At 37.1% G+C, this 17351-nt stretch overlaps 1 protein-coding gene across 1 annotated transcript in view; it reads left to right on the top strand.

The window, feature by feature from the left end:
- Window positions 1-119: 119 nt before the first annotated feature.
- The window catches only part of LOC118803900 (post-GPI attachment to proteins factor 6-like), a gene marked incomplete at its 3' end in the record, with an annotated part of 36401 nt that continues 19169 nt past the window's right edge, over window positions 120-17351 (top strand). Inside the window, exons 1-2 of the mRNA XM_036564434.1 lie at window positions 120-220; window positions 8974-9181. Of these exons, the coding sequence (XP_036420327.1) occupies window positions 120-220; window positions 8974-9181 (309 nt within the window). The remainder of the gene's footprint in view (window positions 221-8973; window positions 9182-17351) is intronic.

Raw genomic sequence — 17351 nt, 5'->3', positions numbered from 1 at the left:
AAAGCCTTAGTTTCACACTAAACCCACTCACCGCTTTAATTGACATTGGAGGGTTTAGAGGAGTTTGACCTTTTAAAGTGTAAGACAGTGCGTCAGCTGCTGGCCTTGTTGATTTGATCATGGGCGTCATTCACAGGGGGCCAAGCACTTCAACAAACACCCCAGCGGCAGATCCAGGGTCAGACATATCCGCCGCTGACGAGCGTCGCATTAATGCACCGTAACATGTACAGAGGCAGCACTAATTGGGTCATAACAGACTGTTGCCTGCTCTGCCATGGATAATGAAGCCAGGGCTTTGGAGCGCATCTCGCCAACCAGCAGTGCATGAGGCACGGAAGCACGGAAGAAGTTTGTCCATGGGGGAAAAAAAAAAACAAGCTAGCCAGCCACCGCATGCCGCATGTGATCTGGAAGCTTAGTGTAATGTGCCGGCTGTTGCACTTGTTGAATGGCCCTGATCTGAGAAGCGTGAAATAAATGCACCCCCCCAACCACAACCTTTTTTGGTAAATATATTCCAGTCTTTTTTAAACTAATCCCTATCTTACACATCTTGACTTTTACTATAGACCAACTGCCAACAATTACCATGAACTGATGTACTTAGTGGCTCGAAACACAGTGTTCAAGCAATGTTTCAAGGGCCAATATCATTAATGACTGAATTTTCCACACTTTTTTTCTTGTTAAATAAATGAGCTTGAAATAGACGTTTAGAGATATATTGCTATTAAGTCCATACATTCCAAATGTTTGTACACCCCTAGTCAACTTACATGTTGATTTTCTGAGTGAAAATTAGTTAAAACATCCTCTACAGAGAACACATTTCAATATGGCCTGTGTGACTGCACTCTGCCGCTGTTTGTTTATATAATTTGAGCTGTATCTGGTAGACAGTATAGTCTGGGAATGCAGGAAGGCGTTTTATGTTGGGAGTGCTGAAATTTTAAGCAGCGTATGCGTGATATGAATGATGAGATCATGCAAAATTCTATGCATCATACTGCACTATAATGAGGCAAGACACGACAATATATACATGTTACTGCCTTGTCAAACTGCTGATGCACATCCTCTCTCTGCTCTCTCATTCTGGCCAAGCTTTATGTGAATTAACCCGAGTGCCGACCAATCAGATTGTTGATATGTGGCGCGGTAACTGATCATGTCATGCCCACAGTCATGCACTTAGATTTAACACTGAAAAGCACACCCAGTGGGAAATACAACAGTTGATAATATGATGTTATTACATAAGATTATTTTTTAATAGTTTAAAAACAGTATTAGGCTGCTTTGGGATTCAGAACTGGCCTCTATCTCTACACATACTTTCACTCATTGCACCTTAGCGACGTACCCCCAAAGTGGCCAGCAGTTGTCAAGGGAAGCGATTTGGCTTGCTGTAATGAAAATACTTATTCCACTCTAAATCAAGCACACATGAGTCTTTACTACTCTCAAAATATTAAAAAGTTCAGCTCTCTGTATTATTATTATTATTATTATTATTATTATTATTGTTGTTTTTAGCAGCTGCAGTCCTCAAATCAGGGGATGCTGCAGCCCCTTCAGCATCCCCGACTTCCCACATCCCTGGTGTAGTCGGCATGAATGCAGAAAGTATGTCACATAGAACTTTATTGAAGCTGGGCTTCTATGCGAGTTAATGGCAGATTTGAATACATGCTGTTTTAATGTAGCAAAGATCAATGTTTTTTGGACAAAAGACAAAAATATCACTTGGGGTCCATATTGTAGTATTGCTCTCTCAGAAGGCTTCAATATACAAATGATCTCTGTAACCAATCACATAGTTCTTACTGCATGCTGTGAGCATTTTAACCAATCCAAAAAACTTTGTTTGATTATTCTTTCTGAATTTTTATTTTAATGATTTTTCAGTTTTGTTGTTAACAATATAACAACATGAATGTGTTAATTTTATTTTCAACACACAACTTTGAAAACTTGATACTGTGCCACCACAATGATTGAATAACACATTTCACATTTTTATTATCTCATATTTTTATTCTCTCATAAATGAAAACTAAAATATAGTCACATGCACAAGTTTGGGCTCCCTGGGTGAAATGAAATTTTATTGATTTTCTAAGTGAAAATAAGTAACACATCCTCTACAATGAACACACTTCTGCACAATTTAATGCACAATTACTGTTTAATTGAATGAATTTAACATATTGGAAAAAATAAAACATAGAATGGCCTGTGCACATGTTATGGCATGTTTTATATTCTATGTTTTTGTCCAATATGTTAAACTTAAGCAAATAAATAGAAATTGTGCAATAAAATTTGCAAAATAAGTTTGTTCCCTGTAGAAGATGTGTACTTTATTTCACTTAGACAATCAACAAAGCTAAATTGAACAAAGCGCATAATTTGTGAGCAATTCGTGACTTAAAAACATAATGTGGCAAACAATGAGAGTGAAGTGAGAATCCTTAAAAATAAAAACTTTCCTCTAGCTCAAGCTTTCTAGCTTTTATACAACACTAGCAACATCAGGTGAAGCGCTCCTTTAAATAAGTCCCTTTAAAAATAAACCCGTGCATACTTTCTCCACTGGTTTGCAGTTTGCTAGTTCACTCCTTCCCTAAGTGTGTCTGGACCCTGGTAGAGCTGACACCAGCTGTGTCCATGCATTCTGATGATGAAGTGTTTATTTATGCTGCTGAGCCCTGCTCCATATTAAGACTGCTTAGCTCTTCCCCCCATGGGCCCCCCGGGCTGTCCCACTCCTGCTACCCATCCTTATGTTCATATATTAAACTATGTGCCTGTGCTGTGCCACATTATCTACATCAACCAAAGCACCCTGAGACTGACACCAGATTTGACCCCATGCAGTGTCCAGGGGCTAATTAAAAACTAAGGTGCTGCTCTTCTTTCTTGTCTTTTCTACTATGGACAATAATTTCAATGCAGAACGGAGCCTCAAAACATGCTGATAAAAGAAACCAGAGGGCAGCAGTTTCATGTGCGCTGGTCTATTTTTAAGTCTTACTCAAAAGAAGGGCATCACCTAAAAACATATGCAGACCAGCTATTAGAGCCACACAATACATTGTTTGTTAATTGTTAATGATCTTTACAATCCTGATATCAAAGGCTGCAATATGCAGATATTGCTAATAATGGATGAAAGCTACAAACAGAGCAAAGAGTAGCATTAGGCAAATGATATGCTAAGTAGTTCCCACTAGTTTGACACTATAATGCTTCTTTCTTTCAAATGAAGTTTGCAGGCATGAGCTATAAAAATCATTAAAAAATGTAACACTACACAACCAGACTGAGCAGTTGAAAGGCCCATGTGCTGCATTTTTCTTAAATTTTATTGATTTATTTTTTTACCTCGAGGGCTGCTTATGACATTTTTGTGGAGTAATGTACCAAAAACAGTCATAACTCATTCTTACATTTCCATTTTCTAACCTCAGGCTGTTTTTATTCTGTGCCTTTAAGACTGATTTATTTAAATAAGCTCTGCTTTGACAGGCTTTCCTGTATTGTTCCTCATTCAAAAAGCACTCAGAGCTGAAACACTCCTTATAACGTCAGTGCAAATAGGTGGAGCTAAACTGCTGTAGGGAAAATAGGCATATGTATGTAAATGTGTTGGTTTTTGTGACATCACAAAAACATTGAGCTACAAACAGAATGCAAAGGTTTAGGTGCCCCATTCAAATTACATTTTGTTGAAACTAAGTTAACACATCCTCTACAGAGAACACACTTCTGCACATTTTAATGCACAACTACTGTTTATTTGATGAATTTAACATATTGAGGAAAAAATAAAACACAAAATGTGGCCTGTGCAAAAGTTATGGCCCATTTTGTATTGTTTGTTTTTGTTTTTTTCAATTACACACTAAAAAACCTACTAAATGCTTCACTGTCAATAGTTAATTTAGCATATAAAGAAAATGAGCAAACTCAGTTCTCTATATTTACACTTTATTCACATATTTAAATGGAAATAAAAGAAAAAAATATGCAAGTTTTATCAAGCCAGTGATGCTAATGCTAGTTTCCGAACGACTTTCCCGCAACAATGAGTGCAGATTATTTGACTTAGTTTGAGACAATGTCCGTCATTACAATGTCAGCATTGACAGCTTCTTTCAAGATCCCGCCACTTTCAGAGCTCTGCCTATCACCAGCCAAGCTTCTAGACAGAACTACAATAAAGCATCTAATTTTTTAAAAGGATTTCAGGCTAACTTTATACTGGCAAACAGTGACTGTGTAATCATTATCCATCATCACTTTCATGATGCAGAAGTTTTTTTGTTAAGAAGTTTTGAGAACCACTCTTTGCCCACCTTTGAGAAATGACACTGCAATCTCATAATGGATTTGAAACGCAAATCTGTTCCAACTGAAATGGACAAAATGACCGTTTTCAAAGTAGAAAATTATCCCGATGGGCAACATGACAGATAATGCATGTAGTGAGCCCAAAATTATGCTCTTTTTCCATTTTCTCATCAGCGTACACAGGGTAGTTTGAGGTTCAAAAAATGCGACAAAAACCTGACTCGCATTTATAATCGAGCTCCAACGATTTTGATGCATTATCATACGGTAGTCACTCTGCGCCACTACAAAAAAAAGTGCAAAAATTGGCTGAATTTCACTACCCCTGTTCTTTTCAAACTGTCTAGTTTTCTCAGGCAAGGATGCTTCTAAGCATCCTAAACCAAGCATGAATCAGACCCAATTTGCTAGCTTTTAGATAACTCGAGTAAATGAGTAAATGAGCACAGCCCTAATTTAGCACTCCCCAGTCATAGCTGATTTGCCCAGGGATGAGAATGAAGCTCTTTACTGCAAGGAGAAAAAGGAAAGAAAACAGCCTGGCCATAGTGACATGCTCTAGACATACAAGCTCCTTGAGGTTCGAAGTGAGAGGGGAGGGTGCCGTGACTTTCCTAATAACCCTACAGTGCATCAGCAGTTGCGGTTTGAGTTATTACCTGTCAAAGACCCCTAGCCCCCTCCAGGTTAGAGCTGCACTCCTCTGGGATTGCTTGGCTGTCTGAGGGAGGAGAGAAAAAACACTATCCGCAGTGGTCCTCTTGAAGATTGGGTGAGGATGATATTGTCACTGTCGTGAGAAAACCTTCATCTCCAACATAGTGACAATACAAGAGAAGGTAAAATAAATGTTCAGTAACACTTTACTGTAGGGTACTGTTCATAAGGCTACATGACACCTGCATAAGCTTGTCATGACAATTGATATAACCCTACATAAATTATTCCAGTAGGTGTCATTCGCTGTAAAGGTTACACTCGCCAATATTGATCAGTTAGCTGAAGTAGTGTTTATAACAGATGACGTAAGCGTTTCTAAACATTTATATGTGGCTATGTCCGTTGTCATAATAAGGTCATGTAGGTGTCATGTAGCCTTATGAACAGCACCTGACAGAAGTGTTACCAAATGTTCTTAACATTAAAAGGGAATTGTCTTGATTTTTCACATGTTCTATATAATTAAATGGTTAAGATGTAAACAAAATCATTCAGAGTGGTTTGTTGTGAATCTCCCAAGTCAGAACTGTTTACAATGATGATAGGAACCAGACATCTGCTGACTTAAATACCTAAATTTGCTGCCTTATGCCTTAATTTATGATAGTTTTCAGATAAGATTTTGGTCTAAAAACCTATTTTTTAAAACACAAGATACATGCATGGTACAAAACAGTTTCCAAAGCTATTTTTTTTTTCAGATTTATCACAATTTTACCATTATCAACATTAAATATAAACAAAAGGTTCAAATCATGGAAAAAAATAGAGTTTTGATATGCTTGTAATAACAATACATGAAATTACAAGAATATTACAAGAAATAAAGTTTTAAAATGTAATATTCACTCTCTGGGCCTCCATAAGCTGCAACAACAGCCCTTTTTGAATGAGCTGTTTTTGTGATGTCACAAAAACCAGTGCATTTACATATATCTGCCTATTCAGCCTGCACCAGTTTAGCCCTGCCCATTTATGTTAAAGTTACAAGAAGTGTTCCAGTCTGCTTTTTAAAAGAGGTGCAGGCAGTCATTTGCATTCATCTGTTTTCAATGCTCAGTAACAAAAACACCCTATTTAATTTGAAGGGATAAAGAGAGGTTACGGAAAAATGAATTATGACTTGATATGTTTTAGGCACATGAAACAAAATAAACGTCAAGTGGAATAAAAGTAATAAATGCAAGAAAATGTAGGATATGGGTCCTTCAAGGATACACTAGCTGCTGTTGTATTTGCAGAGGCATTTGTGTGGTTAAATATTCATGTAACTGAGAAGCTAGTTTTGATAATAATGGCTGATGACAATACGCAGACAAATATGATCCGTCTACCCTATTCTTCTATCATGTGGCACCTTTGAAACCTTTCAGCGACCCATTATCCAAAGTGTACCCCATTATTATTCAGCATTTTGTCATTTTCACCCCATTCGCAAACAGTCGCCAACATGAACAGAAAAAAGAGAAGAGTATGTAGAAAGTGTAATTGTCAGCCTTTGTTGTGATGCCTATTCACGAGGGGCTTCTGTATCCAAAGCCTGTCAGGGTTACAATTGACAAACTACAGCAGTTTCAGTTCCTCAGAAATAATCACGCAATGTGAAGCCTTTTTTCAAGAGACTTTCATATTGTATGATGCGCAGCAGATTCATGGCGTCAGGCTGCTTTTTAATCCTGAATGGCAGGCTGCGTCTTTAAGCACAGCACAACTATTAGGCCTCTATCCCATATCAAAAATAAACAACAAAAGAATAGGGTAATAAGTCTGATTTGACTCGCTGAATTGTGCTTCGTTCTCTCTTTTTCAAATTTAGCCGAGATTACAGCCCAGATGGAGCAACGCTGGAGACGTTAACAGTAGAGTGTAACGTCAGAATATTTGTTTACGACTCAGTTCATGCATAATTTAGCATTAGTCACAATTCTCCATTTCATTTTCTGTAAAGGAAAGAGAAATTGGAGCATCTTCTGAATTCTAATTGATTTAAGGGTGACTCCCCCATAGAGGCCCCTTCTCCCTCTCTCTCTCTCTCTCTCTCTCTTTTTCTCTCTCTCATAGACGCATTATGACACTGTTGCTCACTCGATCATTGTATGATGTTTATTGCTTATTTGATTTGTCAAAACAGTGATGAGAAAAGCACTGCCGTAACTTCAGCCTGGTAACTAACCCTATACTTTTGACTAGACCAGCCCACTAACACACTGACCTCACCCCAATATAACCCCCAAAAATCTTATCTAAATCTAATGAGACTAAGGTGATGTCATGTTTGTTTGTTTTTTATGTAACACACTGTTGCGTCATGTTTATGTAATTAGGTTTAGTACTTTAGAAACAACATAAATTACTTTAAAAACCCTGGATTAATCACAGCCTGAATATCTACACCTGGATTAATCACAGCCTGAGTAACTAAACCTGGATCAATCTTAGCCTGAATATCTAACTCTGGATTAATCCCAGCCTGAGTATCTAAACTTGGATGAATCACAGTCTAAGCAACTATACTTAGATGAATAATAGCCTGAGTATCTAAACCTGGATTAATTACTGCCTGAGTATCTAAACCACAGTCTAAGCCACAGTCTATTTAAACCTAACTGTGATTAATCACAGTTTAAGCATCTAAATCTGGATGAATATTTGCCTGAGTATCTAAACCTGGATTAATCACAAACTGAATATATAAACCTGGGTTAATCATGGAGATTATTACTTAGCAGACTTGTAAAAACTACAGATCTTGTAAATTCATACAGAATTAAAAAATCACAGATCTTGTTTTTAATCACTACAATTGTAGTACCATCCCAGGTAAAACTAATCCAGCTTGAATATGGCTAAAGAAGCCAATTTCATTTGCATTTAAACATTAGTATTTATCAAAATGTCTAGCATTATAAAAATACATTTCTTCTAGTTGGGTCCAAGCTTTGGTAGTGTAGTAAACACTATAAATATTTAAATACAATGTTCACTATTACAGTTTATATGTGGCTACAAAGCTAAATAAACAGGCTTTTATTATTATTATTATTTTCTTATTTAGGTATTTTATTGATTCATTTTTGGGTGATGTTTGAAAACACATTAACCAACTATATATATAAAACTATATATAAAACTAAATTATGGTTGTTTTTCATATATAAATCCACATAAACATAGGATATTACCCTTTAAAGTTACCTGTAGTGCATTTATTTAACAACTTAAAATCTAAAAGCCCCCATTCTCACTCTCATAACTTCAAAACATAACACATTCATAGTTGTTACTGAATAATTTATAGTAGCTATTATATGCTATATGCCTTGATATTAATAACTGAATGGTAAGCCTACAGCTTAAGGGGTTGAACAGTACAGCAAAAACTATAGCTCATTTAAAAATCATTTTAAAAAGATAAAAATTTATAATCCTCTTTGAAATCCATGTGCTCTCCTATTCAACTACATGATATCAATCAGACAGTTCAGCTCCCTGTTGAGCTCAGTGATGGCAATCAATCATGCTCTACCCATGATAGAGCTGTACCACTGAGATGGATAACTACAGCCCAAGGTTCACTATGAAACAGAGTAGGGAGCCATTTTCTGAAGTGCTAAATACTGAGCATTCTAACTAATGTTAGGTAACTAGCAAACTATGTAGCTAATTACATTAACTTTGCTGATAAGCTGCAAAACCAGCCAGCTAAATTGTCCATTAATGTAGTTAGGCTGCTGCAGCGTCTGGTGGGTGAAGCAAATCTGCCAGAAAAATATATAAATTTACTGGTGTTTGGCAGATGTCAGGTGCTAATTTGTCTGCAGTGTAACAGATGCGTCCATGGTGTAACAGATGTGTCCATGGTGTCACAATATCATCTGTCTCTCTGTTTGGCAGATATTTCAGGTCAGGAGCCCCACCAGTGATCAACCCCCTCAACACTCGTTTCCCACGGGACACCATCATCCCAGGGTCTTTCGCAGTCACTCTGACATGGACGCTGCCCAACCGTACCACAGGGGTGTTCAATGTCACCAGCCCGCTCCCTGGAGACTGGTTCCTGGCTGCACATCTACCAAAGGACGAAGGAAAAATCTCTGTCAAGGTCAGACCGGCATACCAATGTCAAATCCACTGAAGTACTGTAAAAAAGGGGAATCTATTTGATTCAAATGTGTACATCATTTCCACATAAACCAAATATATACATCATATATTACACTTATTATATCCACAAAATGTTATCTTTCAGTTCACTCACTGTTAGTAGACCTAGACCTTTTCTACCTTGTATACTAGATGTCATCTTCTTAGGTGGTGATTACAAATCAACAACAAATCATTTTTAATCCTCAAAAGTCATAGTTATCATCACTGATAACAAAAGCATGGCAGAATTTAATATTCATTATTCCTCACTGGTATCTTATTGAAACAAGTAGAGAAATTCAAGCAGATGCAAATGCAAATTCTAAATTTGTGTTTGTAAGTAGAAGAGATATATTATGATTTGAATTTGAAGTTATTACTATGTGTACAGTCTTGTTTTACAAAAAAGAACAAACATATTTTACATTTTTGTATTTTTTAGACATTAAATTGAATGATGTAAGATTGAATCACTTATTACTAATTAGTTACATCGCAATGTATGTATGTAATAACAATGTAACTAATCATTAATAGTTATTTAATGACTTAAAAGTAATTTATATATCTATTACTTATATATTGCATGATTACTTTTAAATATTGCAAACTACAGTTAGAATGCTAAACTTCTAAAGTTTAATGAACTTTCAACTACTTTCAACATGTCAAATATGTATACTTTTTAAAAAGGGAATTGCTTTTTTATAGCTCAAGCTGTATTTTTTAAAATCTCCATGATTCACTAATTTGGTGGAGTTATTTAGAGGTACAGTTGTTCACACTGGTGGCGATATGACTCAGACACCTGAAGAATTTAATGCCTCTAAAAGCTTCCTTACAGAATGTTTTTACATAGTTATGGTTAAAATGGTTATGAATGTGTCATCTGATGCCTGAGACATTGTTTTACAATAGTTGTAGAAAAAGCTTTTGGTGTAAAATATGGTTTTCATGATGGAAAGGTACATGCAGGGTGTTGTAAGGCAAGTAGTCCTCAAAGAAAAGGCCTTTTTTTAGGATTTACCATTATTTCACCATCATCAACATTACGCATAAATGAAATGGCCACTGCAGACATCACAATCTTTGGTTCCTATCACAACTGACCAAGTTGGTAAGTTTCTCTACAACTAACCACTCTGAAGGACTTTGTTTACACCTCAGTGATGAAATTATGATTGAATTATGCAGAAATTTTCAATTTTGTGTGTCTATAACTTAATTAAATGAGTATTGTGTGACTATGCATGGCAAAACTGAAGCATCTGATAATGTGAAAAAAGTCATTTAAAACACCCACCAGCCTTTTATTGCCAACAAACTTCAGATTAATTCGTCCATGTACCAGAATTATAGCAGTCCCCCTTTTTTCCTCTGGAGAACAACAGCCAATAAAATGCATTTACTTCTTGAAAGAACACAATTATTGGGGTTATAGTCAGGGTCAATCATGCATCATGGGATATGCTTAAATTATAACGTGTCAGCAGTTGCTAAATTAGGGACTCATAATGGCTTTCTGCGAGTCAACACAAATGTACAGCAGCCTGTACTGTTCATATTGTTCCCCTCGGGGGGAATTGAAATGAAAAAAAAAGAGAAGCAGCAAATGGAAAGCGTTTAAAAGAGTCGTGTTCTTGAGACTCAGACCAGGATTCATACGCTAATATTCTGTATAATCGTGCGTAAATTAGCAAGTGATTTGCACTTAGGACCACCATTATCCCCCTCTAATAGGTATAGAACTAATTTTGCTGCTGCACATAAACAATTTAAACCAAATGCACTTTTCATTGTTTGTTGAGTCAACAGATTTCCTTGCTGTGCCGCAAAAGGGTGTGAGATATGTGAGTTAAATGACTAGACACAGGCATAATGGACTGACAGCAATCTGCTGATAGCATGCACTGTAAGTACAATGTACAGTATTGTGCAAAAGTCTTGGGCACCTATATTGTTTAAAACATTTATCTTGGGAATAGTTGCGTGCTTGCTATTAAACATGCTATATGTCATTAGAACAGATGATAAACATTAACATGATTTGACTTACTGAAGCTTTGATTAGCCAAATGTCCGATCTTTTCTAAGGCCTTGTCCACACCAACCGCATTTTCAAAAATTTCTAAGAATGCACAATTACAACTCAGAAATGATCTCAGTAGAGGGTGATAAAACCTCATAATATTCAATGCCATATGAACACTGTGAGCATTGCACAAAATATGGAGTGCACTGTGACACTGAAGCAGACATTTTGTAATACAGTGATGGCGGCATGTTACAAACACAATAACCTTTGAATTGCAGGCTCTGTAATCGACACATAGATCCTACATTTGATTTCTGCCAGAAAATAAAAGCTGAAAAAGTGAAAGAAAGCCTACTGCTTGCTATCATGGGGTTATTTACGTTACTACGCCACTGCTTTTGAAACACCCAATGTCCAGTTTTCTAGCTTTTCATTCTGTTTGGTTAATGAAATTATGACTTTTTTCAAATATAACTTTGGTTAATGAAGAGTGTTTTAAAAAACCTCATTTTTCAGTGACCAAAAACACTGTTTTGGTATGGACGAAGGCCTTTGAAAACTACATTATTAAAAATATCTGGATATGTGTGGACAGGGCCTAAGTATGGGAAAATTTAGTTGACCATATGCTACAGATACAGCAAATAGAGATTAGGTTGACAAAATGCTGGAGTATCCCTTTAAGACTTTCCTAAGAGTCTTCCAACCTTTCACTTTCATCCAAAATCCTACTTTTGGCTATGCACACAGTATAGGCAATTACCCAGACATAATGGATGGATGGTTTGTGCTAAATGGCTTGTGATCAAACGAATGAAGTGTGAGCTCTTTTCTCGGTGAAACAATAGTTCTTATATGTGCATATTGTACGTGCCTACATCAATCTCATTTCCTCAAAGGAACATGCTTTATGTCTATATTAATATGCAAAGACTCGGCTCCTTCTCCTAACCTTTATACATTTATAATTGGCTACTTATAGTTGGCATGCCTCTGCATGTACTCTACATATGGCATGTTTTCTCTCAGCTGTTCACAGTCACATCTGGATTGATTGTGCAGCTGTGTTTGAATGATGAGTGTTTAGCCTGGAAATTTAAAGGAACACACTCATTGTGCATATAACTCAGATTTCTGAGCTTCCATATGAAACTGGAGTATATTGCAGTACAGTGTTAGAGGCTACATTTTCTTTTTTGGTACTGATACTGATGCTAAAACCTTTAGCTTAAGCACTATTTGATCTGGATTAGTTTTACCAGCGAAAATGCTGTAATTTGGCAAAATTTGTGATTTCAATCCAGTATGAATCTATACTGTTTTCATAAGTCTGCTAACTAATAATTCAAGAGCAAATTACTTTCTTTAATTAACCAAACTCAGAGCTTCTTTGGTAATAGTAGTCCTGTTTGAATCAACTTTATGGTACTAATTAGCCTAGTAATAGACAATGATGTCTTTATTTTTTGGTGACGAGCAAACAAGAGAAACCATCCATCATCTAAACCGCTTATCCTTCTGGGTCGCGGTGGGGTGCTGGAGCCTATCCCAGCTGTCATTGGGCGGAAGGCAGGATACACCCTGGACAGGTCGCCAGTCCATCACAGGGCACACAGACAGACATACACATTCACACACACACACACCTAGGGGCAATCTAGCATGTCCAATCGGCCTGACTGCATGTTTTTGGACTGTGGGAGGAAACCGGAGTACCCGGAGGAAACCCACGCAGACACGGGGAGAACAGGAAAACTCCACACAGAAATGACCCTGGTCACCCGGCCGGGAATTGAACCCAGTATCTCTTGCATTACAATTAATGTCTTAGTTTTTGGGTGCTTTAATTAGCCCACTTTAATAATCAAATACTTAATATAACTGGTATCATTTTGGCATGAGTTTAATTCATTTTGGCAATTTTTTTTTTGGCCCTGTTGGCCTGCTAAAACAATCCAACAACAACCTTAAAAACACTCACATGACCATGCCATCCCAGTAGAGGGCTATAATACCCAACCCCCTTAAAATCCCAGGCTTAGTACACACTAAGGCTTATTGCTTAGTAACTACAGGGACTTCAATGCAAACAGGCTGAGATATTCTTAGGTCATAGAAGGTTTTGAATGCAGCCCGTATATGTTTTTGGGAGATGTAAACCTCTCTGGTGGAAACGTGTAACTGCACTTGACATGTGGAACTACATTTTGTAATGTTGGTTGGTTGTGTGACCCCTTCCCCAAGCAGATGAAACTGATGATTGTGAGCATATTAAAAGTGTTTTCAATTAGAGCTCAGTGAAGGACATGTCCCCAGAGGATGTAAGTGAATTACCTTCTAATGTCGTCATATATTCATCAGTATTACTTTGATTTTGAGACCTAAACATCAACCAAAACATTATGGCTGAATTAATTAGCTTTTTAGAAGAGGAACTAGCAGCCATGAAGTTAGAGTGCAGAGACTCCTTTGAGATTTTCCCTTGTTACTACAGCCAAGTCAGTGTCAGTTTAGTTTATCCCCATCACACCTGTAGACAAACACCCACCCTTCCAAACCTCCTGGGCTCGACCCCTACTTTTGCTGGGGGACCCAGAATTTTGCACTATGCCACTTGGTTGGTGCCTTCTCTACTGTCACATATTTTCTACATTTTCAATGCACTTCATTTTGTGTAGGCAGCATTATAACTAAGGTAAGTTTATCTCAGTAAGATCTGAGTGAGTTGTGTATCTACTAGTGTCATTTTTTGTATATCTGAAGTGTCTCACATGCTAATAAGAACCTTTGATTCTGAGTGTATGGCCTTGAGGCAGCCCATTATGCTGCCACAGCTCTACAAAGTCACACTATCAAGTATTGTCCTTCTACATGACTCATTCACCACATAGCCTGCACTTCAGACTTTCCATTTAATTAACTGTAGGAGTTGCAATCACAGGGACATCTACACTGCTGGACTATGAACAATATTCTCTGTGTGCTCTACGTTTAAGGACGCTATTTTTCTCTGAGTTCATCCTACGGCGACCAATTAGATGGGACTGCAGGGCACCCTGGTATTTCCTCCAGACCTGAGAAGAGACCATACCAGACAATGGCCTCATAGCAGACCCTAGCTGGAATGGATAATTAGTGCAAGTGTGGATACAAGGAGGAGCCTCGCTGGAAGAACAAATCTTTTATTTATAAAGCACTGCACTGCAACAACTTAAACTTGGAGGGTCCAGAGCTATTTTCCATGGAGGGCCAAGTCATTAGAGTTTTAATAGTAACACAAACCTCTCCTGTAAGGACAAACCATCCTTTGGCTGTACTTGGGCGAGGCTGTTAAGCTTAAAAAGCACCACAACAGATGTCTCAGAAATGTTATGGACAGCTTGAGAGTCAGCATGTTAGCTATGTGACCAAACAAGTTCGATATTACAAAACTCTTAACTGTCTTTTAGGCATTATACTCTTTAAAATATTGGAGCAAAGCCTTAGAAGACTTTACTTTTTGTTCCCTAAAGATCCTTTCAACAGATGGTTCTTTGAAGAGTTGTGTTTGTAAATGAGATGTGAGTGAGCAAAGAACTTTTAGAAGTTTAAAGAACCTCCACATAATGTAAAAGTATGATTCACCCTATTAAGAAAAACATGTACAGTAGATCAGCTTGTGGAAATGGAGCTTTCTGTGTGATACTGTGTTTCTATTACTATATAAAAGAAGGACAGTGCTGTTGTTACTGTTGGATGTACAGGGATAGTTTCTAAGCATAAGCATGAGATCACAGCTCACATGCTCAGTATTGGTAAACACTTGTTATTGATTTGCTTAATAAAAGTAACATTAAAATCATGACTGAGATGTGACTTATGTTCATGCTTTTTCTTGTTCAAGATTGCAGCTTGTGACACAAACTAAATTAAAAACTGTGAATTTTCATTTTGTTAAATCTAATTTTTCACATATCTAATAAATGCAGCAACAACATTCAGAAATCATATAATGTATGGATCAGTTGGTTCAGAGTTCAAAACATATTTCATATTTTGGTCACACTTTATTTGGATAGTCCCCCATAGATGATCTACAGATACTTTAATCCTTGACAACACTTCTGATGATACTCAGTCAACTATCAACAACATTATGGTTAGGCTTAGGTGTAGGAGTAGGTGCAGGCCTTCAGGTTAGGGTTAAGGTTAGATTTAGTGTTAGCGAGAGATTTGATAGATTTGATAGATAGCATTTAAAAGATATTTAGTTGAATGTTACGTAAAGGTATACTGAGCATCTACAAAGCATCCACAGTGGACCGTCTAAATAAAGTATATTTTTAACTGAATTGAACTTTAGACCTTTTTCTTTGAGTATACTTTAATTATGTTCATTTTATTAAAATAAATGATGAAACAGTATATTTTGTCCATCATCATAACGCTACCAAAATTTTACAGTGTTTCAATAGTCACTGCTACAGTAATGACAATTTTAGCTAATTTTGAGCATAAATGAAAACGGCTAGCCAGTACATGATTAGCAAACACAGCTTTGAACAGTTGTACATGCAGAAAATCATAATATTTTTCATTAAAACTCAAGAAAGTTTACTTAACTGCAGAAATTAGGTGTTCCAGTAGTGATAATTCTTAATGTTACAGACTGATTTTCAGACTTTGAGGCAAATTTACTTTAAAACAATGGGATCTAACTGCTCACCATATGGCCATAGGCACAGGGATGCAGTCTCACTTCCTGTTCTAAACTACAGGGGTGTGGCTAAAATGAGGCTCTGCCCATGGACTAAATCTCTGTGTGTTTCGGTAGTGACATGAAGACATGGGACAGCATCTCATCTATCTTAATTAATGCCTTGGGCTTAATATAAATCACAACATAATGCTTGTAAATATCTAAGGTCTGAATATTTCATAGAAAAAAAATAACAAAATAATGTTTAATTTTTTTTAATGCAGTAGAATGATCCATATACATTATGTAATTAAATTGTGGGTCTATGTATGGGCCCTTTCAGTTTAATAGAATAATTGTGTATATTTAAGGAAGGATCTGGCATTATTATACATTTTTTCAACCACAGTCAGAATGGCTCGAGTAACTCCATGACAAACAACAGCTTGCACTGTGGCAGCTCCACTGATGCATGGTACAATAGTGCACAGAGGTGAATCATTACAGCAGTGCTAGAGAATGCTAGTTTCTGCTGATGAGCTCCATGCTAGTCTCTCTGTGGCTAATCAGGGGGCAGCTCGGCGGGCATGCAGTCACATAAGCAGATGGCTGTGGTGCGGACGGGGAGGCGGGAGAGCGAGAATGGTGGGGGTTGAAATGGAGGAAATCATAGCACCATGGATAAGCTAGCCGTCTCTTCTGGTTGGAGCTGCCATGGGAATTTAGCAGTGACCAGAAGCTCTGTGGACTGACAGTTTGTCTCCTGCTAACTAGACTCAGTGTCTGAATCAGTGGGCTAATTGGGAGCTGTCAGCAGTTTAGAGATGTGATTTACCCGAGTACCCAATGTTCGTTTTGGGCAGATGCCACACAAAAGAAAGAAAACTGTCAGTTTAGTACCAATTTGTTTCTCCACTGCATTTTTAATTAGCTGCTGGCAACAAGCCAAAAGCATCTGCAACAGAAGACACTGAGGAAGGATGTAAGTTTATTTGTTTTCATAAAACAAAACCACACACAAACAAAGAAAATATATGGAAAACAAAGCAGACAAAGACACCGAAACATGAGGGCTACATATGCTAAAAACAAGACTAGAAACACTTGGAAGGAAGGGGCAACAAAAGACACAGGTGATGCTAAGAAGGCAGCACAGAGAGGGTGGAGCCAGGACAGGCAAAATGTGACAATCACAAGGCAGCTTTACATAACAAAAAAGCAAATAAACAACAATAAAACCCCCAGAAGATAATGTATATGAAATTGAGATAATAATTTAACACAATATTTTAATAATCAATAATTATAAAATAAAAATACAATCCATTATAGAATAAAATGCAGGAATTTATAACACTTTGTCTTAATTAAATGCCAGCCTAAAAGTTTTTTATTATTATTATTATTATTTAT

This window comes from Colossoma macropomum, unplaced genomic scaffold (assembly GCF_904425465.1).
Source record: "Colossoma macropomum unplaced genomic scaffold, Colossoma_macropomum, whole genome shotgun sequence".
NCBI classification, from domain to species: Eukaryota; Metazoa; Chordata; class Actinopteri; order Characiformes; family Serrasalmidae; genus Colossoma; species Colossoma macropomum.
Note: the sequence above shows the minus strand (reverse complement) of the source record. Positions and strands in the feature narration are given on the sequence as shown.